General features: G+C 40.7%; 1 protein-coding gene across 8 annotated transcripts in view; it reads left to right on the plus strand.

Moving 5' to 3' along the window:
- The window catches only part of si:ch211-285f17.1 (sickle tail protein), a 135,528-nt gene that overhangs the window by 56,508 nt on the left and 54,072 nt on the right, over positions 1–24,948 (plus strand). For 6 of the 8 annotated variants that reach the window (XM_042510691.1, XM_042510686.1, XM_042510690.1 and 3 more), the window contains exon 2: positions 21,402–21,688. In XM_042510691.1, the coding sequence (XP_042366625.1) occupies positions 21,402–21,688 (287 nt within the window). Of the gene's footprint in view, positions 1–19,077; positions 19,150–21,401; positions 21,713–24,948 lie in introns of those variants that run through there. The other 2 variants (XM_042510692.1, XM_042510687.1) reach the window with 2 other exon arrangements.

Raw genomic sequence — 24,948 nt, forward strand, 5'->3', positions numbered from 1 at the left:
AAAATTAGATTTTTTGTAGGCCTTGCTGCAAAGAGCATATTGGGAAAAGTCACTTTAGGTTAAACCTACAAATGGGTGGACCCAGGAAACTTTTTTTTGCATTCCGGAAATAAGTCTTTACTCCCTCTTGACGCTCATAAGTTTAACATACTTCATTGACTCCACCTATTCAGTGAAGTCATTTGTTTTGCCGACTCTTCTCTCTCTGGCAGGGATAAGAACAGGGGTACGACAAATGTTCCCCACCCACCAGCTCAGACGGAGGCGTGAGAGGTTCAAGCCGACACTGTTCTGACACTCTTCAGTCACTATTAACCCCCAGCTCTTTTCTCTCAGTGTAAACATCCCCCCGCCTCTCCCATCCATCCACTCCTTTAGGCATACGGTTTGACGTGGGGCCTCACACAACACACAACAACGTACCGGAGCTGTTTTTGTCTGGTGACAGACATGTTTTGTGTTCATGTTCACATGTTTTTGTCCACCTGTCTGCAACCGTCTCAGAGCAAATTGATCATTAGGCAAAATGGCAAATCTAATGAGGTTGATATTAGAGGGAAGATTAAATGCAGTATAAGTGCACCTGTAATTATGATTTGTCTCTACAAATCACAAATGCCCTTATGTGTCAGACCGGTAAAACTGTGTTTGCATACATCATTCTTTTAAAGCGTATAAAGCACTCAACTCAACTGTCCTCTAAGGCGTTGTTAATTAAGAAAAGTCTGAATTTGAGTATTAAAGCTGCCTAATCCCAATAAATATGGATGAGACTGCTGTCCTGAGCCCTATTTAACAACCTGCAATGTCCTGCCCTTTTCCCTTAGATGTTAGCATTTTTATATCCTTTATTGACCAAAATGACCGCTAGGTAATGAGTCATTATCGTGGCATATTGTCATAATTGCCCCCCTGCCTAACAAGCTCAATATACTCTCATTTAGCCACGGTTGAGATTATTTAAGTCCTATTTCTGAAAATATTCTGTAAAGCCTGTGACACACAGGATGTTTTCGTTAAGCCGGGTTATTCTGGGAACAGCGGCAGCTACCTGAGCTCTGGAGTTGGAAGTTTTGAGGAAACTGTTGTCTATTTCTACTCAGTCTGTTTTGGCTGTTTAGAGAGCTCCTTCCTGTTCTGACTGATAAATAGACTGGACTATGTAAATACTGGAAAGAGGCCCAGAAGAGTATCAAATAAAACCATTACGGGCTCAGTGTAATGACAGATATACAGGAGTTACCATTTTTTCACTGTGTATGGATATGTGAAGGCACAGAATCAAGTCTGTTTACTCTGAGGACTCTACTTAAGTCCGTAGGATTATACAAAAATGACACCTCTTAACTTTAAATCCATTCAGCATTTAATGAAAGATTTGGTTGAATATGATAGATGCAGATGAGAGTTTCTCAAACAGGAGTAAATTGTGTACTTTATTGGTAAATTGCATACCATTTTCATTTGTGGTGATAGTGTGCTTGGTAGTTTCTGTGGCGCCAGGATAGTATATGATGGACTGACTCAAAGTAGATGACCCGGTGTGTGGCTCATGTATGTGTTTCTGGACATTTTTTTTTTAAACCATGGAACTCAATAACAGTGGTTTCCAACCTTTTGGACAGGAGTACTTCTGACATTTCCAGGGGATATTGTGGTACAGCTCAACTAAATATGAAAGTATTTAGATAAGAATATGATGTCAAAATAATAATCAAATAATGATAAATAAAACATATATCCATGTATTTACTCAACTTTAACTTTTATAAGTTTTGCAGTTTAGAGTGTATGAAAGTACCTGGAATGCAAGCATTGAAGTCTAAATGGTTAGCTAAAATTTAATGTGTCAATAATAATAAATATACAATTTAAAAAGTTAACTGAGTAAAAGTAATAGATAAATGGCTGAAAGAGTTGACTAAAATCAGTAAAGTTGTTTCCTCAAATTAATTGCAAAATGGTTGAATTGGCCAATATCTAGCTTTTGCCTCTATAGAACAAATGCAAACTTGACCAAACTATCTTAACTGGACTCTGTAATAGTATAAAAAATACTGTAACAGTATTGCAAAATGTTGTAAAGACTGTATGATAAAAAACATTGTAAATAGTGTTAAATAATATCCAGTTGTGATAAATTCAAATGAACACATTTGGTGTTGATGAAGGGGTACTTGAGTTCATTTGAGAGGGCCGTGACACACCAGGCCGGCTGCTGGCCGGTGGTCAATGTTGGACCGTTCATGAGCACCTGCCGCCCTAGTTCTTGCAGTGTGCTCCGCACCGTTGGCACTTCTTGGCCTTTGTCGGTCCTTTTTGTCCTAATTCAGCACGTTGAATCACCATTGAACCCGCAGAGCGCTTCGATGAATGAAATCCCTCCAATTGGTAGTTCAGCTCTGTGCCATGAATACAAACTCAAGTGAGGAAATCAAACAAAATCATAAGGGCACGATATTAAAGCAAACTTGTTATATTAGGTAAGATCATTAATTGTTTTTTGTCCTTGAGCTCTTTAGTGGCTTGCTTGCTGGCACATGCAAAATATTATCTTTCATCACTGGGGTTGTATTGTTAATGTGCTAACTGGCTTATTAGTGTTTTGAATCACTCTTGTTGGTCCTTCAGTTTTCCCTTTTTTAATGACAAATACAGACTGCAGCCGTCTGATGTTACAGAGAGATATTTCCTCTCATGTAGGTGCAGAACAGTGTGCTATTTGGCCGTTGACTACATTCTTTGAGGTGTGTTTAAATGCAACTTTTTGGCCGATACATGAGCGATATGAGACGATGTTATAGTCAGTCTTCATTGCAACAAGTTTTTTTATATCTTCTTGTTGTGTTGAGCCCTTAAAGAAAAGCTGGGGAACCACTAATCTATGGGACAGAGTGAAAAACTAGATTTGGGCTAAATAAATTGTTGATAAGATCAGTTTGTGATCCATTTTATCATTGGTTTTGGTCTTTTGATTGGATTTGTTGACAATCATTAACCTTGTAGTAAATAACACAGTTATTGGAGGTTTTTTTATTATTATTTTTTTTTAAACCTTTTTTTTAACCTCTAGGTCTTCTGCTCCAGACTGTACTCATGTGCCAGTGAGCTATTTTCCCCCAGGCTCTTCTCAGAGTAATGAAAGCCATCTTGTAAAATCTGACATTTTCAATGTTGTAGGAAGTCTTTTACCTTTCTGTCCACCTCAAGACCTTGAATGGGTTTCATTAGCATTGCCAGTGTTAATAAAAGTTAAATATTTCCCTAGTGTGAAAACATTTTAGTAATATTTTAGCAGTCTCATAAGCTGAAAATGGAAATAAGGCCTTTCTAATAGGTATTTTCCATTTTAGCCTGCCCAGTAGTGACGCGGCTCTCCTCTGAGTTTTTGGCTTAAAAGCTCCTTCACAACATTATATTTTAAAGCAGATAATATCTATATTATGGGGCAGTCAGAGGGTTTACCAGTCTATCATTACATTTCCCATAAATGGGGGGAAACTATGGCAAGTAATTGGTTTGCTTAGAGTTTCCATTCCCCCAAGATCCCACTCTGCTCTACCTTAAAATTCAAGGCCACAGAACATTCCACGAAGTTCTGAACATTTCCATTAGTTTTTATAATGGCAGGAAGAGGGGAAACACACACATTCACCCTCACACCAACGCACAGTTCCGTCCCCTCGTGCCCTTTATCACCTTGTCTTAGCGCTTTGTTTTCGAGGTTTCCTTCCCGTCAGGTTTTCCTTTCACAAGACTGTGTATCCTTCCCCGGCAGCAACACAACAATGCCCCGCTTCATTTCAGCTCTCTGAGACCTGAGACCGCAGGAGCCAATGGGCTGCCAGGCACATGCTAAAGCCATTAGGTGGTGGATGACGGTGGTTTGCCACAGAGGCATCACAAAATAACCATCTCACTATGTATGAAGTCGAGGGGTACGGTATTAGCCGTCTGCATGTGTATGCACGTGCAGCCATTCCTGTCTGACCAGTGAGCTGCCAATCATGAAACAAGCCATTCAAAGGGAGAATGTGCTTCACGTGGTTTGTTCACATATTAAGATATCAATTCCTATTACCTTCTGTTAAGGCTTTCTGTGAATTTCACCAAAAGCTCCTCAGTATCTGCTCAGGCTGACAGATCCCAGCTATGGTTGAAGAGGCCTTTTATTATTAGACTCAGACACATCCCATTTGGTCTCTCAGTCAAGCTCAGACAGTTTGATGGAGGACTCTCTGTGGAGCTGGAGAATGACTTAATTACAGTCACTATCTCAATCTGAATTTACTGGGAGTGCATCCATAATGCATGTCTTACTTGGTATCAGCGGGCTCCAATTAGAGTCGACCAATAATCGTGACAGAACTCTAAAGCTGAGTTTCTTTGCAGATGTGCGGCAAGGCATTATGTGCAACAATCGCAAGCAGGGCTGTAACTAAAGACTGTTTTTATCTGTAATCTGTGGATTGTTTTCACTTTGTACTAGCACTTGTATAGACTATTATGTCAAAAGTTATGACAAATGCTCATCAGAATTTACAGGTGTAGTTGGCCTCTTGAGTGCAGCACAACAAGCTGGAAACACATTTACTTTATGACCTTAATATTGTGGAAGTTTAGCAAACAGTTGCTTCCTTACATATCCAGAAGATATGAGATAAGATATATGATAAGAGATTTTATTTTGAGTTTTGTCTATGGCTACCTGATGAATGACTTGAGATTTGCTTGACTAACACTGATAAGAGACTTCTCTTGACTTTGACTTGGTAATTTATGTCCTGAGTCTTAACTTAGACTTGAAACAGATATCTCAGAAGGACTTGATTTCCAAAATGATGGACAAGATTTTTGAATTGGGAATTATGTTGTCGATGACAACTGTAAGGAGAGAACAGTTGTATGCAAAATCTGCAGCTTAAAAATCAGTGATATCCACCAAGACATCCATCTTCATCTGTTACAAGGAAGTGTGTGAATATATACATTTTTAGCTAACTTGTTACCTGATCCAACGTTAGCTAGAAAACTAACATTTGGATCATCAGAATTTGACTTGTGACTTGTTTGACCGGCGCAATGACTTACATTGTCTCGCTTGACGTACAGCAGGGACTTGGCTTGCTTTATTCTTGCCACAGTGACTTGGGACTTTCATGTGACTTGCACATGTGTGACTTACTCCCACATCTGCCTTTAGCTCTGTTTTGGTCTCCACCAACTCCTGAGAGAACAGTCTGGCTCTTTAGCTGCTAAATTCTCCATTATTTTCGCCAGCTAGCCAATATCATCTCCTGTATGCTGGGAAAGTAGTGAAAAGCGGATTCATCCGAGTTTTTTCCCACCAAAGCTTCAAGTTGCTGCTGGAAACAGTTTTGATAGAAGAAGTGAGACGGGACCAAACAGTAAAGTTGTTAGTCACAAAATCAAAACAATGAGCTGAAAGACACTGAATCACTCCTTAGAGTTTAGGGGAGCTGGAGAGTCAGGTTATAATTCACTACAGATTTCTAACAACTCCTTTAACATGACTCATCGCCCTTCTATGATTTGTTGACATAAAATATCAACTGGAAGGCCCAGGTGAAACACAAATTACTGTGTCCAAAAAAACCTACTGCACTATAGACATTCTTATTCTCTTTTTGAGCAGCATGTGAAAATATTTTTCCTGCTGTATCTGAATTTTTGTTTTTGTGATTATGTTGTTGTAAATTCTGAACCAAAAATGTATCCATGTCAGGAGGAGAATCTCTACTGGCTGTTTTTGTTTTTTTTTTCCAGAAACAACCAGTACATTCTCTTTGGACTATTAACGAGTCCAGTTTCAATGGAGCAGCTGCATACTTCACACTTGATGATAGCTCTTAGTGTGAGTGTCGGTTCTTTGAATTTCAGCCTTAGGACAGAGGGGTTTTTTTCTGACCAGAATTTGCACAGGATTTGAAAGAAACAAATGTTAAACTCTTACCCTTTTAAGAGTCTATGCTGCATTGCAGTTGGAGCTATACAGCATGGGGTTTGCAGCATCTACAGTATCATTTCCAAGGGGGTTATGTGTTACACAGTATGTCCCAGTAAGCTGGATTCTGTGCTGCTTTGATCAGGGTAGAGTCCCCTCGCTAATCCGCTTGAGCTCTGGATGTTTGCCCAGGACACACGCATACACACACACACACACACTCTCACAAATTGTGATTAAAAAACAGATGTGAAGGCCTAGCCAAAAAGATGAAATGGTCTGAATAAATCAAATGGGAACGGGCTGACATAACACTCACATGTTGGACTTTATGTGCCACAGTTGGATTTTGTATCTGTAGTGTAAGTTGTCTTGAAGCTGCTCGTGCTCTTTATCCAGCTGCAACTTGATGACGTTATGCCTACCTGGATTTTCATGTCTATAGTCACACCTTGTGGGAAAAATGCGGTCATGATCTGTGATCCATATTTTAATTACAGCTGCAGGACACAGACAGGATTAGGAAAATCTAAATGCTCTCCTTTCGTCATTTCTCCTCGTCTTTTTAGGAGCCATTTAAGAGCTCCGGGCTTAACTGTACATCTCTGTGCCCTGTATTTGAGCGCTAATAAACAGGTGGGAGGGGATTTTTATTTTTTTTAATCTGGATGCAGCTGATGAGCGGAAAGGGCGTAATGAAAAGATGGAGATGGAGAGAGGAAAGGGAAAGAAGAAGCCGGAGGAGAGAAGAGAGGAGGGCAGGAGAAGAAAGAAGGGGTGCTGCTTGAGTACCTCCCTGCATTACATCACTGAGATGCTTCAGCACTGATGACATCGTGGGGCTGGGACGAGGGGGGGGGGGCTGGCCCTGGGGATGATGTCATTAATAACCAATCAGAGAACTCGGCCCGGTAGAGTCTGGCCAGCTCCTGAGGCTGAAATAGTAGAATCTCTGAAAATGTCTTTTCCCCCCTCTCAAATCGTGGAGCCTTTGTGTCTTGTGTGCTTTTTCCCTGAGGTTATTTTTAGGCTTGTGTTAAAACAAATATATTTCAGACAGTTCCTGCCTCTGCCATGGAGCAAAGGGTAAGCAGGACTTGCTCTCCCAAAGAGGAGAGAGACATAAATATAGCCCTAAGGGAATTATAATTTAACTAGCTTAATAACACTTGAAGGAGCTGCTTTGTGCCTGTCCACATGAATAGACCGGTTTCTGCTTTACCATGTTTGGTACAGACCATGCAGCGCTGAGCATCATTTTCAAGCCAGAGAGGTCATGCCACTGGGGAATTTTAAATTTGCTTTAACTGTTGTCTTTAAGGACTGTAACAGTGGCCTTTTCATCACTTTGCACAGCTGACATGTCAGTGCCCTACATGCAGACTACACTGTTAAAAAATGTGCTTGTGACTGTCTGGTAAACACCTGTTTAAAATATGTTTGTTGGTACTCTGTCAAATTATGAACATTTATTTACTCACCACAAAATCAAAAATACACATTTTACCCCCCTTCGCTGTAGTGCTATTTATTACTGTGGTTGATTTGGTGCGAGTGTTGGAGATATCAGCTGTAGAGATGTCTGCCTTCTCTTGAATATAGTGGGACTAGATGGCACTCAGCTAGTGGTGCTCAAAGCATAAAAAACAACAACAACATGAAAAAAACTCAACAGCAATGTCTCATGACTCGGTTACTCATGCAGGAACTATTTTCTTTATACCAAATTACACCTGCCAACCGTATCATTGTGCAGAAGGAAGCCTGCTTCCACTAATGGACGAGTGGCTCTCGTGGCAGAGCATGATAGATGTAAACATTAATGGCGTCCTCTTCAGCTGAGCTGTAATGTTAGCTAGCTCAGTGGTGCTTGGGTAAGCTAGCAGTAAATGCACACTACCGTCTGTGCAGTGATATGGTTTGGGGTGGAAAGACAAAACAAAAGCATTGATTAAAACAGCTTTAAAGTTGTAACTTTAGACGTCTCTGTAATAAGATCTCCAAACACCCTGCCTTGCCTGTTGCATTCCCTCTTAAATTTTTATAGTTGGGGCCATTAAATTAGCCTGCTGTGCAGCAAGGAGGAGGGGTTAATTACAGCACAGAGGCCAATAACACGGGAGGCAATATGATGCCAGGTAACTATTTCATGTACACAGAGTAAAATCAATCACTGGCACTGCTGTGCAGTTAGCATTGTGCCCACACACAGACACTCCTCTGCCATCCATGCACTGTGTGACCTGATCCCTGCCTGGCTGTGTGTTATGGCCCCTCTGTGGTGAAACTAAACTTTGCAGGCGCTCATTTTTTCTCCCCCTCTCCCATGGGAAAGCGGTAACATTTCCGTTACTGCAACCACACCAATAAAGCTGATGTTGTTTTCTTTCTTGCTTCAACTCAAGTCGATCACCTGAATTCTTGTGATTCCCCCTTTACAGTTCTTGAAAATGTATGCACACCATATATCCACAGCAGATCTATAGCATTCCCATTTGTACACAGAGCATTGAGGGGAAAGAATGCACTTAGCCTACACAGAGTTTATGCATGCATTTTCTCCTCCATCTGAAAAGGCCTGGCCAACGGTTCACATTCACCAACCTCGCAGCCCCTTCTGCTCCACAGAGCCTTAAGCTTGGATGCAGTCCACCCACTGACCCACACATACGCACACATCCATACGGCTGCAGACACACAGACAGCACGCAGCAGGTTTCACAGATAAAGACTGGGACAGAGGCACTAGTGTTCCCAGGATTCAGAGTGCCTCTCCCACAACAGGGCCTATTTCACATCCCTTACCACCTGCATTACTTATCAGCTCCAGCAGCACTCACCTCGCCAAAGCAGGACCTTATGGAGCCACTCGGTTTCATCAGCCATTTTACACTCACAGTTGTAGACACCTGGAGTACAAACGTGAACTGTTTTAATGTGTTTGAGCCAGGGTGTCTGCAGGTCCTTCAAAAGTCTTAAAATGTCTTGAATTTGATTTTAGAAATATTAGGCCTTAATAGTCATTAAATGGTCTCAAATTTGAATTTTTGAGTTCTTTTTAATTCCTATTTTTTTTCTAAGTTATGTATGTCTGATTTTCTTTGTCAAAAAGTGCACCTTTTTATGTTACAAGCCTTTAAACTTACCACTGTACCTAATATGTAACTTTACTTTACACTTACCTGTCAGCAAAATTTAGATCAACCTAACTCACTACTACTTTATACTTCCGTGCAGTGCTTGAATAAAAAAAAGAATAACTTGTCCAAAAATCATTGTTAAATTTGGTTAAAATTATCTTCAAAAGGTCTTAAAAAGCATTAAATTTAAGTGTCTTATACCTGTTGAAACCCTGGTTTGAACGCTTCACTGTTAAATCTGTTTATCTTACTTAAAATAATCTTGGAAACTGTATATATATGTATAACTGTATTTGCTTAATCTTGTGAAGTTGTTGCGACTTAAAAATGACAAGTGAAATAACCTTGTTCTTTCTAAGTACTAGCAGCTTCAATTGACCAAGTTAGTCTGACTTAACTTCATCATGACAAATAGGATTTTGCTAATGATGAAGTTTGGAGATCTGTGAGTTCTGTTTTCTTAACATGTGACTAAAAAGTATGCAACCGGCAGAATACAGATATATAGCTCAGCAAATGTGCTTTACTGAGGTTAGTAAAACTTTGAAAGATATATTTAACTAATCTTGGCATTTTTGACTTGCAACAACTTCACAAAATTAAGTAAATATAACTACATTTAAGTAAAAGTAACAATAAGATATAAAGTAAAAATAACTATAATATTTATTCTGACTTACATTTTTCCTAGATGTTTTCAGAGTAAAATCAACTTATCAGATTTTGCAGGGTACATTTTGAAATAATATACCTTTTGTTTTTAAACATATAACATCAAACAGCGAATTTACGATATGGCTTATTCTGTTTTGGTATTATTTCATTTCAGTGCATTCCCGAGCTGTTAATTAATATTAAGCTTTAGGTTCATGTTGGTTACATTGTTCTAGCATGCAGAGGAGAAAGTGAAGAACACATGATTGACTGGCTGGCAAAGTGTGGGACCTAAGCTGCTTATCACTATGAAGAGAGTCAATTGCAGCGCAATCACTTTTTAATAAACTTGTGTGAGAGCAGGCATATTGAAAGGCATATTTAAATGGAAGCCATGTGCACACTGAACGCATAGTTAACCCGCTGCAGTGAAGGGAACTAAAGTTGCTTCAATTTGCTTTGGACTTTGCTGTGATATCTCAAGTGCGTCTTCATAAACGTCTGTCTCTAAATGTGTCTTACTCCATTTAATTATCACAAGATAATGAGAGCAGGTGCTTCTTTGGTGTTTTAAGCCTGTTTATGCAGCGTAAGCCCTGTCTTTTATTTACTGGATGCATATGTGTTTCTGTATGTATTTTGATATCGCTGGTGAATTTCTGCTGGGTGTACTTGAATTTGTTGACAGAGAAAACTTAACAAAACAGATAAGAAATATCTTATCAACAGGCACACAGTTTGAGAGGCCTGAGAATTCCACTTTCTCTCACCTCATGCAGCTCCTGTTGCAATACCCAGGCAACAGTCTGCAGTAAAAGTCTGAATCGGCGAATCTAATGTCCACCATGAAATTATCATCACATAGCCAGAGTTCAGCGGAGGGATGATGGTTCTCTGGAGAGACACTGGGCAGAGATATGTTTTATGCGTCTTTTGTGGTTTTGTTTCTCTTGGTGGTAATGTGTTTTTTGGGGTCTCTGTGGTATATTTGTCTTTTTAGTTCATTTGGTGTCTCTTTAAGGGCATTTGTTGTCTCCCCAAGGTATATTTAAGTCTTTTTTTTGGTGGTCTTTTTATCACTTAGTACTTTTGTGTCTCTTTGTAGTTCCTTTGCATCACTTTGTGGTTGTTAGGTGTTTCCTTGAAGTAATTTTGTGTCTCTTCAAGGTGTATTTGTGTCTTTTTTAGTTGTGTTGCCACTTCTCAGTAATTGCATGTCTCTCTGTAGTTTCTTTTGCATCTCTTTGTGGTTGTTTAAGTCTCCTTGAGGTCACTTGTGTTTCTATGAGTACATTTTTTGTCTGTCTAAGGTGTTTTATGGTCTTTTGAGTCTCTTCCTGGTTGATACATGTTAATTTGAGTGACATTTTTCAAGTGAAGGCCGGGGGGGGCCCTGACACTCTGGGCCCCGGGGCCTGGACTCAGTTGACCTGTTTAGTAATCCATCCATGCTAGCCATAACAACTGAAATCTGCATGCAGACAGCAGCTCTGCATTAAGGTTACAGTGTTGAGTTTTTGTATCATAGCTAAGCTGAAGCCTGTGATTTTTGGCGCTGTTGAATTGCTGTCCTTGTTAAGTAGCAATTTTAGTATTTATTTATTATTTTTTTATTTCTGTCCCTTTTATCATTGTGGTTAGAGTACATTTAATATAACAACTCACTGGCTTGGCAAAAAGTATCATTTTAAACTCAGATATGGAATCGGCACTATTATCAAACATTCAAATAATACCCAGCAGTAGTCACACTTGGTGGGCTGTTAAACAGATGAGCCACTCACACGGGGGATTTGGTGTGAGTAAATTCACTGCAGTGAAGTATTTACTAGTCAGGTGCACTCTTATCTTTTATCCAGGGAGAGAGTTCAGGGTGGATCTCAGGAGATTCTCATCCCTCGGGAAGATTCAATGGTCAGTACCAGACAGAATCAGATTCCAAACAAACAAACAAAAAAGTTTCTCTTGGTGGAGGAGAAGCAGCATTCCTCCTCTCTGGCTCCTGGGTGGATATCCTCCTCCTCCCAGCTGCAGCTGTTCTGAGCATCTCCCCATCCCTCCCCCTCAGGACGCCACCGGCCTCACTGTTGGCCCAGAGACGGTTGTCAAGGGAGACCCGCAGACATCTGAGCCGGTGGCTAGGTTGACTTACACCTACTCTGGCCACGAGTTAATGAAGTGTACACACTGCTGGGGTTTACTGGCAAACACGTGGGCGCGCACACACACACACACACACACGCACACACACAAACACAATCGCACACAGAGACACACTAACAAACATAGCGGTTCATTAAGCAGCACTTAGTGTCTCAGTTAATAAATGACAAAGGAAATATGCTAGAGCTTGTTTCCTTGTGCAACATTGAGGATGCATACAAACACACCATTTCTCGGTAGCACACTCATACACAGAATTTCCCCCTCAGATCATTGCACATCATGCATCTTCAACAGCACCCCCTGGTGTGATGAAAGTGTGATACATCTCAGAAACTACATGTTGAGTGTGGAAAAGCTGGATAGTTGATTCAGATTGATCTGGTGCTGATGTGTGTCAGAGAGGGGGAGCCGACAGACACGAGGTTTGTGCTGATGGGTGAAGCCGGCCAATAAAAGTTGTTTGTTTGCGTTGTCTTCTGGCTGTCTTAGAGGGAAGTATCAGGCCTGTGCTGCCTCTGTCTGCTCCTCTTAGATTGTTTTTTGTTCAACAGCAGCAGAAAAAAAGAAGAGTAAGGAAGGAAAGAGCGAGATTACTGACTAGCAGACATGTCAATGGAGATTTCACCCAGGATTACGAACACTTAGTCAAACTTTGTCGAAGTCCATTCAGTTGGAAGGGCATTAACTATTCACTTGAGGTAAAGATCTACAAGTCTCACCCACTCAGAATAAGCAGTTCCACTTGGAGGTAAAGCAGCAGTGAAATCAATTTGCCTCACTGAGTCCAGCTACAGTAAAGAGCCGTACTTGAATATGTTGGGAGTCTTCTGTGTGATACATATGTATTTAACCTTTATTTTGCAATGTGAAGCTGTCAGATTCTCTGCTGGCTGTTTTGATATCACATCCGCTCACCCCACCATCAGTGCTACTATTCCCAGCGCTGACACACACACACAGACACACGCACACTAGACCACATGTCTGTAACTCATATCTTTTGGCCTGCTGCCTGTCAGTTTGGCAGCCCTGTCTGTTTATAAGGCTTCACCAGAGCGGAAAGTCTGGACAGGCCTTTGTATCTGACCACACACACACACACACACACACACACATATTCTCACTGTACGTATCCACTCTTACACACATGCATCCTAATTGAAAGGTGCATTGCAATCAGTCTATGTACCACAGAGTTGTGGTTATCTGAGCTGAGACAGATGTTGCAATGGTCTTTGCAGGTGGCCAGAGTAGGTGGGGACCAGTGTTCATTAACAGGAGCACAGCAGCAGCAGCAGGGAGATGTCGTGTTACGTGTGAGATAGAGAGGGAAGAATAAGGGGAAAATGCAAAAATAAGAGAAGGAGAGGAAAATCCGGTCATGTACTCACAAGCCAAAAGAGTACAGATCTTCAGGGGAGGAATCTGACATCTGAATTCACAGTGACGTTTTTAAGCCACTAATGAGATTTTTTTATTTGTCAGCTTCATATGTATAATTCATACGTGGTGCTTTATTTTATGGTATTTTATTTCTGAAGGAGGGGACACTTGTGTGTTTTAATGGGGAGAACAGCCGGAAAGGGCATAGTTGAGAAACAGTGTGTCAACTGTGCTGTAGTTTACAATTTCATGGTGTCCCAAATACAACGCAGCTTAGGGTTCGCCTTTGAATCAGTGGGTCATGTAAACACAGAGAGAGGAAAAGGATGTGGTTTAGTCATACGGAAAAATGTAAGAGCAGGTAATTTGGAAAGAATTAAAAAAATCGAGAGAAAAAAACAGAATTTCTGAATTATCTCAAAACTTGAAACCATATTGAATTTATATACGCCCGTTCTGATCAAATACAGCATAAAGAGAAAAAATAACAGGTTATTGTTCTTGAGGGATCTTGACATTGGGACCTGAATGTTGTGTAATCAACCTCCCAAATCAAAACAAAGCAGCACTGATCCACAGCCAATTGCAAGGAAAGACTTGGGGGTAAAGGTCGCCTCATTCACAATGGCCTCTCTGATTGGTGGATTTCTATGTGAAAAATTTTCTTTGGCAGTGAGCCTGAAGCTATACTGGTAGTGAAATCCCCCCCTATTTATGAAAAGTTTCTACTTCCCCTTTCTTTTTGTCAGGAATCACTTTCACACGAGGTGTGTTTTTCCCATTGTGTGCAAAATTCAAAAGTGTTGACATGCCTGAAACTTGTAGTTTTTATGACTTGACCATGCAAAGAGTGAAACAGACACGCAGATAGGAAGTCTGATATTTCCTGCAGTTGAGTGTAAGTACATGAATGTCCGTGTGTGTGAATGTCCGTGTGTGTGTGTGTGTGTGTGTGTGTGTGTGTGTGTGTGTGTGTGTAATTGGTGTGAAAAATGTGGTCAGGCTGCATTGCGGGGGCATTTGGAACTCCGGTGTGACTTACCTGCACGAAAGGGCTTATCTTATCTATCGGATCAGCCATCAGTGACAGGCCGGTGTAGAAATCAGCTGCTTATTCTGTGGGCTTTGAGCAGGTCACCTCCACGGACTCTGTCACATTAGCCTTTTACTGTAGCTTGGCAGGTTCAGCATGCAGCGTTGACTGTGAGCGGAAGAAAGTAACGTGATAGGTGAAGGGCACAGAATCAGGTGGTCTCGGTCTGACACTGGGAGGACGACAAACGGGGAAACAAAGGTTCTTTAGGCACAAGATGCAGAGGAGTGGGAAATATGTCAGGAGTTATTATCAGTTTTTAGCTATCATTCTAGTTCTGGGTCTTAAGATGTAACTGGGATTTGAAACAACTGAATAAGATTTTGGCATTTCACATTTTTAAGTTATTTCAAGATGTTTTTATGAATATTATTGTTGTTGTTGCTGTTAATTATACCTAAGATATTATCTATGTCACTTTAGGACATTGTCATTATAAAACAAGTCTACTGCCACACTAGCAGCTCTTTGTAGGCTGTACATGAGTGCTTCTAACTAAATGCTAACATCAACATGCTAATGTGCAGTTGGCTTTGCTTTTTAAAAAAAAAAAAAAAACAAGCAACAAATCTTTAAACTGATATGAATGAAAAGCTTCAAGTAAGAAAACTGAACTGTAATTTCCACCTCCAAAGTCCAGGGACTGCCTATAGTTCAGATGGCCTATTATTCTAAAACCCTAATTGCCTGATGAATCACCAAGAAGCTATACTGTCAGACCTCGCAGTCAGAAATGTAATCCAACAATCCCTCTTCCCTGGTTGGCATTGTGTAGCGTTCCATGTTGCATTGATATGATGAAGATAGACTGATTGCCAAATAATTACAGGCCCTGAGTCTTTCTAACTACAGGGAGAGTGTATGTTGTTGTAGCAGTAGATGTTCCCAGTGATGTGGGTTTGTTTTTGAGATGATGGCCTGTCGGACAAATGGGCTTTTGATCCAATGGGACATTTTTAGACTATTGGGATTTTGGAATAATAGACCATTGGAACAATCTCATGGCACCCACAGTCCATCCAATAGTTGTCAAGACATTTCGTTCAAAACTACAAATGTCAACCTCATGGTGGTACTGCACGAAAAGTCAGGGCATCACAAAAGTTTCATTGTTTAGAAACTATGAATATACTATATACTATAAACTATACTAAATTTCATAGCAATCCAATATTCATGGCGATATTTGGACTGAACTAATGGACCAACAGACTAGTATAGTTAGAAATCTTGTAATGGGTCATTATTGTTTCAGCCCACTGGCAGCGTTTTCCTAACAAGATTAAATGTCTCGGTCCAATTGACATGTTAAACTGGTTATTATTGCAGTGTATTAGAAGCTTAATTTATTCTAATCATATTTAAATAAGATCCATTTGTACACTAGGCTCAGTTCCACATGAAAGGATCATCAGATATCCCGACTCCGATAACTTCTACATAATAAAAATACTGTCAGATACTCAACAGTGGACCAGCGCTGTTATGTGTATTACCATTCATGGCTTCAGGGTATCGCTATGTGAGCCCTGCTTTTATTGCACACAACAGGGCTTTGTATCTAACTGCATAGTTATGGGACAGTAATAGTAGGGGAGAGTGGGAGGGTGCACAAGGATACATTCCTCCATAAATAAGTGACAACCAGAAAGTAACAGCAAACAGCAGGAGGCCCCGCTCCTCGTAAGACCTGGGTGCTCGTGGGCAAGTGTTCCACGTTGTCTTTCAATGAGGGGACCATCATTTACTCAACACTGGCAGCTGTAAAAGAGAGAGCAACATTCTTAAGCTATTGGAGCGAGACACAATTCACTTGCACATCCCTTGTGACACCCTGCTGAAGGAGGTCATTTTTTGGCTTGGAACGCTGACAGTAAAAGTGCAGCAAGGCAGGTTGTTCAGACCACAGGGTGTGACTTTTGGTTTGGAAGAGCCACTTTATTTGTGACTGAGGGTTGGCAGCTTTTTGACAGAAGAATTTTGACACAGAAACAGTGACACTAACTGCCATGGCCAAGATGAAAAGTATTTAGAAGTCTTTCATATTTCAGACCATATTTTTCAGTTGACATTGGATTATATATTTTCACATATAATGTAAGTGTTCAAACAAAAGAAAAAAACGTGAAAGTATATCAAAATTTATGTTGGCCATGTGTCAAATGTCATTCCCTCTGAAACAGTTTATCAAATGACTGTGCACAAAAATTCGACAATAAAACATTGTTAGTGGTGGCTTTGGGCTCATTTTGTTGCTGCCTGTCAGTCAATATATAATATAGGTATTTTCAAAGGAACCTTCAAAGTTTTGTAGCATGAAGACTAGAGTAAAGAAAGTTCATTTTAGTGGACTCACTTTTCCTGCTTTCAGCTATTTTACAGGGTGAAATCTATCAGAAATGGATGCAATACCATTTTTTACTATGCTATAGCTGCTGCTCTCACCATCTGCTCAACATGTTCAAGCCTGTTCTCCTGGGGGCTGTTGCATATGATTCTGGGAAACATAGGAAATCACTAATTTATGCAGGAGAGGCAGCTTTAGGTGACGTTTGTGTGCCAAAAAAGTCAATTACACTATTTCCTTACAAAGGGGTTCTTTGAATTTAATCAACATTAAGGATGAACAGGCCCTCAGACTTTGATACACAATGGCAATACTAGCAGGACGCCATTCCACATGGATGTGCATTTACGCAGCTGTTGGACGTTGCATGCATGATTTAGAATTTGTTTCCTGCGTGGTGCTGAAAATGACTTATTCTAAATGTTGCACCACTTCCTGTGTCCACTCTGTAGGACTAGAGAACCTACAGTAATTAATGACATCTTACGGTATATAATGTGTAGACCAGACCATGTAAATTTCATGTAAATCGGATGAGGTTTGATAAGCTTTTTCTTGTTGTCAGTAGGTGGGGCTATGACTATGACTCAATATGAACCTATAGATGTCCTTAGGCTGGGACTCTTATCCAATATGTGAAGTTTCTGGGCACATTTGACCAAGTGCAGCAGAGTTACAAACCACTTCCTGTTTCCTGGCAAAACTTGGAAATTTGACACCTTGCCATAGCCACAGCCATTTGACAAAACTCCAAATTTTAAGAACATTTAATCTCTTATGTCTTTTTTAATGGCACAGACAAAATTTGAAGTTGATCAGGTTAAATTTCTAGGAGGAGTTCATTGAAGTGCAATTCCTGTAAATGGCAAATTCACTTAAGATTTCACTCCAAGAGACTTTTGTGCCCCAAATTTTCGCACATTTAGGGGAAACATATATTGAAGGCAACGGTTAAAAGTTTGGAGGGAGCCACTTCATCATACCTGAGCACAAGATCCATAAAATATCACATTTTCCACCAGTTCTGATGCATGTGCAAAGTTCCATGACTTTTCAAGCACCTTTAGCCCCTCAAAAATGCAATTCATTGCACGAAATAATTAATAACGATTCCTTCAGTTTCAATAGGGTCCTTGCATCGATCAGTACTCTGCTCCCAAGTACAAATAACATTGTAAAGAGTGGAAGCACGGCACAAAGTTAACTCAGTTCCACAGTATAATGACATGATCCTTTTCCCATGGCCTGCTGACTGTCTGCCTATTGTGGCTGAGAGTCTGAGCACGTGAGCGGGTGAAAGCAGGGAGAGAGTGGGTGGATGCAGACTTGTCTCCATATGTTAGACATCATCCGTCAGCTGCGGTGTTGTGTTTGTTCATGCGCTTGCCCCACCACTTTCAATTACATGGCCCACAAACTGGGCCATTGATCCTCTCACGTTTTCTTGTTAAGGTATGTCAATTTGTGCCTCCTTCTTGCACATTTAGATCAGGTCACTTACATCAGCAGCTGCGAAGAAATGATCTCATGCCGACTAGCAGCCCTCCCCCCCTCGTCCTCTTTTTCATAAACACACATATACCGGCATCTGACGTGTTTGAACAGTATATGAAGCCGGCGAGCATGTTTGCTTACTGTCAGGCAAACAGGACAGTGTTGCTTTTAATAAACCACAGAGAAGGAACAAACATAAAGACTGGGGTGTCTCCTGTGTGGTCCCTAATTGGAAACAACACTGCTGGCAGGACACACGCTTGTCTTAGTGTGTCGCGTTGATCAGATAACTCGATCACATATTAGCTGGCTGCCGTGCACTGAGAGCAGTTTGGATGTGGCTCAGAAGTAGGTTATGACACATTTGGATGCGTGCTTGTGTCTGGTGGGCCTCTGTGCGGGGATAGAGAGTTAAACAAGAGACAGCTTGCAGACAAAGTCCTGATAAAGAACAGACTGTGCGTATATGTGTGTGTATATTTATATGTGAGTGTGTCAGACGGTTTGACTGACACCTGTTAGTATCAGCGTCCGGTTTTAAGAGGAGAAAATGTTCTTCTTGTCAGTATCTTCTTTACCAATACTCTGTCTTTCTCAGAGACATTTACATTCAGTCTATGACCACTCCATGGTAGCAGAAGCACTTTTAGCCTGAGGGCGAGGGGCTAGTCGCTCTGTGTCCTGGAATGCAGTTGACTTTCTAAATCCCCCACCAGTCTATCCTGGGGCTGCAGGGCAGGGCCTATCTCAAGCCCCCTTTTCCACGTGAGCTACGTCTGGAATCTCTAAGCAAGCAGTTAGTTGATTCTCCCAGCCTCACTCTTTCCACCGTCACTGTGTGTGTTGATCCAAAGTGCCATGGAGGAGGAAATAGCAGATGAAGACAAAGATCGTTCACTTGGGGAAGGTAATGAGCTTTCTGACATGCCACCCGCGAATAAATTGTGATCATCTGTGGGGTTTGACTGTATTCTGTCTGCTGAGTGTAATTTGGTTAGCAGTGGAGAAACTGTGTTTGGGAGTTAAAAATAGGATTGGAAGTACATGAGAGTACTGTGAACTTGAGCAGGGTGGGGGTTTGGGCTGATGGTGCTAGTGACGAGGGCTTGATCGTCACACACCACTTAGTATTTCGCAAAAATTAGGCCTGCTTATTATGAGATCTGCAGGTGAAAATGGAAAAAACAGTAGATTTGAAGACAGAAAGGAGAAATGTAGTTGAAGGGACTATCATGGCACAGTACATCAAATAGAAGTTTAACAACTGCAGCAGCTGCTAAGTGTGAGTTTTCCCAGGTTGTTGCACTAGTTAAATCTACTTTCGTCCCAACATGTCTTTGAGAAACAAACAAGAAACTCCTTTTTCATCCGTGGCTCACAGCGTGCTCTCAAGCCTTCAAAGAAGAGCAGAAAAGCCATATTAAACCACCCACAAAACAGGAGAAAATCACTTGAAATATCCATCCTCAACTGTTGAGGAGCTGAACTCAGTAAGAGGTCCTTTATTTTCCACCATTACCCTCTGAAAGGTACACATTATAGCTCTACCTCCTGTCTAGAAAACAAGGCAGCAGATCAGCCCGCTTTATTGCTTCTCTCCCCTCTGTTTTCACACTCGAGAAGCTCTCTCCCTTTGCTGCCATCTATGTTGTCTCCTCTTGTCTCTCCTCTTATAGAGTCTCATGAGGTAGCTTTCAGATTGATGGATTGTTTCTGTATATCTGAGGACCTGATGGATTTAGCAAAAGATAAGATTGCAAAGATGTTTATTTGCCTAAGGAGGCTGTATTTATTTAATCTATTTTCTGCCTAAACATCAAATGTTCATCTTGAGCGTCCACGTTTTTGTTTTAGAACAGATGTAGAACTAATTTATTGTTTTGCAAGTTACAAGGAAGTCTCAAGGTCCAATTCAAGCAAAGACTGACAAGTCCAAGTCAAGTTCCATTACCAAGTATTTGACTTTTGAGTCCTAAAAAAGTCATTATGTTCTTCAACAAAATTTTTGCTATTTTAGCAACCGATAATGATATGTTAAATTTACACAATTACTGAAAGTTTTTTTAGAAAAAGTATTTATTTGTGAAAACAAGTTTTTTTAAAACAAGTGCGACTGAACTTAATCATAAAATAATAGTGCTGAAATTGCACTTCATAGCATATCACACCATTAACCCTTTGCGACTTGAGCAAATTGGCTTGATTTCTTTCAAAAATAAATGCAATTTTTCCTTAGCTTTTTTTTTTCTTCTTTTTTTCCTGGACATTTTGCCCCTGTTTCTATCCTGTCTTTTGTAGTTAACTCACCTCATATTGAAAACACATTCTAAAACTCTCTTCCAGAATTGGCTTTGGGGAAGGTAACAAAGTCCTTTAAGTCAAGAGGTTCAAGATGTTTCATGTGTGATAAAAGGGAAACCATATCCAATAGCTGTTTAAGTAATGCTCAAGCTTTCTTTAAAAATGATCACTTATTCAGAAAGATGCGAAATGTCATATTAGTATAGATATAAACCACACATTCATAGTGTTCAGTGGAGAACAGCTGTGTCACACAGTCATCAAAAATAGAAAAAAAAACATTTCCTCTTAATATTTTTGAATTAAAATGTCAACCTTCAATGAAACTTATTGCATCTAGCCGTTTCTTCTCAAACTCACATTTTTTTGCCAGACTCTGGATGTATAAACAGATGCTCTGGAAATCATTTCAGAGTTTCTCCATTTCTGTCTCCTCACATTAATGGATATCCTTGGCTTTTTTATTAAGGAAAGAAGCCCGAACAGCTGTTTAAATTCTCTGCTTTCATCACCAATATTCTGTCTGTCACATAAAATTGTGGATTTATTGCTGAAATGTAAAACAGCATGAATATATAATGAACTGGGCCAACAATGTTTATTTCAGAGAAGTATCTGGAGAGAATATTAACAACCTTTTGCATATGAAGTTATTTGCTTTACTTGGTCACATGGAGCATGTTATGGTAAAAGAGAGGAGCTTACGGTCCTAATGATTTCCATTTAGCTGATTGAATTTGCAGTGACATGCCCTCTTCATGACCCATGGAAGCACAACACACACTCACGCACTTGCAGTTAATGTCAAAACACCAACACAGCTCATGTTTTGACCCTTTTCTTTCTGTTTCCCTTCAGAACAAACCAAAAGCAACCTGAAGGTAACCTCCCCAGAGGACGTGCAGCACCTAAGCCGCAGACAGGCCTCCCCAAATGGGACGTCCTCTTCAAGAGGGGACGCCAAAGGCAGTCGCACTGTCCCTCGAAGGCACACGTTAGGGGGAGCCCGCGGCTCCCGTGAGATCCTGGCTATGCAGCCGTCGGACATGGACAAGAAGAGGGAGGCCTTCCTAGAGCATCTGAAGCAGAAATACCCCCATCATGCCTCAGCGATCATGGGCCATCAGGAGAGGCTGCGAGAGCAGGTCAGTGAGCTGAGAGAGGCTCGGGTGTGCAAAGTTATTGTTTGTCTTGCATCACATTATCTGAGTTAAAAATCTTGTCTTGTTTAGGATCCCTCCTCAGTCGCTCTTCCAGAGGTTTCCACCTTTTTTGTTCTCCTCTTAGTCACAGTGAGTGTCCAAGAACAGAGGGATGACGTATGCTGTAAATCCCTCTGAGGCAAATTGTGATTTGTAATTATAGTCTTTAATTGACTTGAATTTAATTAACTTAAGAGATTGCAGATAATTTATTTAAAGTTGCGGCAAAAGGTATCACTTCCATTACCTAACTCTGCAGCGCTTTAGCGTCTGGCAGCGTGTTGTTTTTGTTTTCCGGCCGGCCAACCATTTTTGTTCCAGCAGGAGGCAGCTTTTTTTATCATAAAAAGTCTATTAAACTTTTTCTTTTTTTAAAGTCTGTACGTTACCTGCCCAGCACAGACTTTCTTTTAAAATGCATGACTATTACTTCGTTAACCCCCAATTTTCCACCCTTCTTTGGCTTTTTGGAACGACATACAAGAAAACCTTTGATAAGACTGCTGACTCTGTTTTAATTAGAAAATTCCAAGGTTGCATTTTAGGCTGAGCAGGCAGACTTTTGAAAATGATGTCGCCGACATCTATGTTTGCTTCCTGTTGGGGTCTTATTAGTTATGACATGTCAAATAGAAACATAATATCTATTGCCATGGCTTCCTTAAGTGATGGATAATGCTCCCGGTAATGTTACTGCTGTAATATGTCGCTGTATTTGCTTCGCAACGACCCCTAATCTGTTTTCTGCCACCTTGACCACCTCATATTTATATATTTCAGTAACAGTTCACCTTGTCGTCAGTTCACATTGTCGTCAGTCCAAGCAAAGAAATCTCTGGTCTTACTTTTCACTCTCTCTGTAGTATATTCTGTGACTAAGCAACCAACCTGAGATTAGACAATCTCCTTTGCATTTACACCGGCATGTGCAGTGTATGAGAATGGTCATATGATATACGGCATGTTTTCAAGAGTATTAGTATGGACAGAGATTATATCTGAAACAATGCTAGATCAGTAGTGTTAACAGAGCTTGTTTTTATTTTAAACTTCATTTTATAATGAAAATGTATCAGTGTGGATATGGCCATATTTGGCGGTTAGCTGATGAACAATGTATACAGCAGAAACATGACTCTGGATAAACGCTAATGTTGCTCAGTGTCCACTGGATGTGTAAATCTGCAACTAAAACACTCTCCATGTCAGCCTCATAAAGTGGTGTGAGAGTTTGTTATGTGTTTTTAGTTTCTCTGCCCCCAGAGCGGAAAAATATCTATAAATACATTTTTTATATTCATTTAGGACCTCCTGATATATTATTTAACATAATTCTATATCCTAGTTTAATTAAATTTTATATAGATGTATCCAGCATCTGGCAATTTAAATAAGTTAAAAGTTAGTTTGACCTTTTGGAAATACTAGAGTTGAGTAGATTGTGTAATTTGTCGTTTATGCACTTCAGTTTTTATCTCGATTAGACAAACAAAATGCAACATTTAATTAGTGAGCTTTTCATTTACTGCTATAGGGATTTCGTTACCTTTATGGACAAAGCCTAGCCAGCTGTTCCCTGTTTTCAGTCATTTTGCAAAGCTAACCAGCAGCTAAATATTTACTATTTACACTGGAGAGTGGTATTGATGTTTTCGTCCAACTCTCGGCAAAAAGCAAATAAAGAAAAAAATGTTGAACTGCTGGTAATTCTTTAGCATGACAACGAAGATAAAACTTGAATGACAGTATAGTTAATTACAGGATAAATCATGCTGTTTTTTGGACAGACAGAATCACGTGAACTTCTCGGTGCTCTTGCCTTCTCTTATATGGTCTCATTGGAGGCATTGTTATTTTCCTCTGCAGACTGAGGAAAAAGAGCTACTGCAAAACTATTTCCTCCACTCTTTTTGCCGCAGGTTAAATGCGAAGTCTATCCTATAAATCTGCCTGTCACGTTTCCCTCCCACAGCTGCTGTGAAACAGTAATGTGGTGTTTTTGAGAAGAAAACATGTGAACCACACACAATTTGAATCATCTATACACTCTAAACCCTTCTTTGATCACTGTAATTGGACTTGGTTATGTCTTCAGGCTGCTTTGTGTATCCCAGACTACAGAATGATGTATAAAGTATACATGTCTATAAGTTCTTTTGGAGCTTTTACTGATTATAGAGTCTCCTTATGCTTTCTGAAGCCAGTAGTTGATGAAGGAAGGCGACGTAGGGGAAGTCACGGCGAGGACATTTGGCTCACCTGGTCATTGTCTGTCTGTTTGCTCTGGGTCAGAGGAGACAAAGGGGAGGGGCAAGCTGGCTTTGTAGCCAAAACAATCGAGGTAATGGTGAGACTGGCACCGAGCCACAGGGGAGCTCGAGGCAGTGGTACGAGGCATTGTGCAAGAGGGATTTTTGTGTGCTGTTTTCAGACCAGCCCACACAGCCCTGCACACATGTAAAGTAAACTCTTTTCATGAGTTGCTTGAACTCTGAGAATTTGCATAGTTAATGTAAGTCAGCAGGGATGATGGTGTTTACTCTAAGAATATCAACTTGTGGGAGTGTTTTGGGGGTTCTTATGAAATGCATTATTTTATAGATCATGAACAGGTTATCTATCTATGAAGAATCTGTGTGCATCTACTGTTGTTGTCGAGTCCACGGGGAAAGGGAGGAAAGAGTTTGTTGTGAGGCTGAGGTAGTCAGACAGGTAAGTTCAGCTCCGGACTGGGGTGGAGTCAGAGTTGCCATAGTGACTCATGATGTCACCGCTGGAGGGGTTCAGTTTACGTGTAGGTGCCTGCTGGAGCGAACTGGCTGGCTGTGAGCGAGCTGTGTGTGAGTACAGGAGCGCGGCTCTGCAGAACAGGCGGTGGATCTGAAGCTTTTCTGGAGGCATGGCTCCGCCGAGGAATAGAAATAAACTTTTCACACAGACGGAATAAACTTGTCACATCGGCGCGCGGGCGGAGGCATTAAAGGTAGGAAACTATCAGATAATTGGCTGTTTTTTAGACAGCCAGTGCATTCCCAGACATATAAAACGAGCACTGCGTGCCATTTTGGGTGCCATTACATTAAAATGCATGGATTATTGCGCTTTTAAGCAAAGTGTAGTGCACTCGGGAGAGTGTGTGCTGCAGCAGAGTCCACAGCAGCGGGCTGTCAGGTGCTGCAAACTTCGAAGAGGCGATGCAAAAC

This window comes from Plectropomus leopardus, chromosome 21, assembly GCF_008729295.1.
Source record: "Plectropomus leopardus isolate mb chromosome 21, YSFRI_Pleo_2.0, whole genome shotgun sequence".
NCBI lineage: Eukaryota > Metazoa > Chordata > Actinopteri > Perciformes > Serranidae > Plectropomus > Plectropomus leopardus.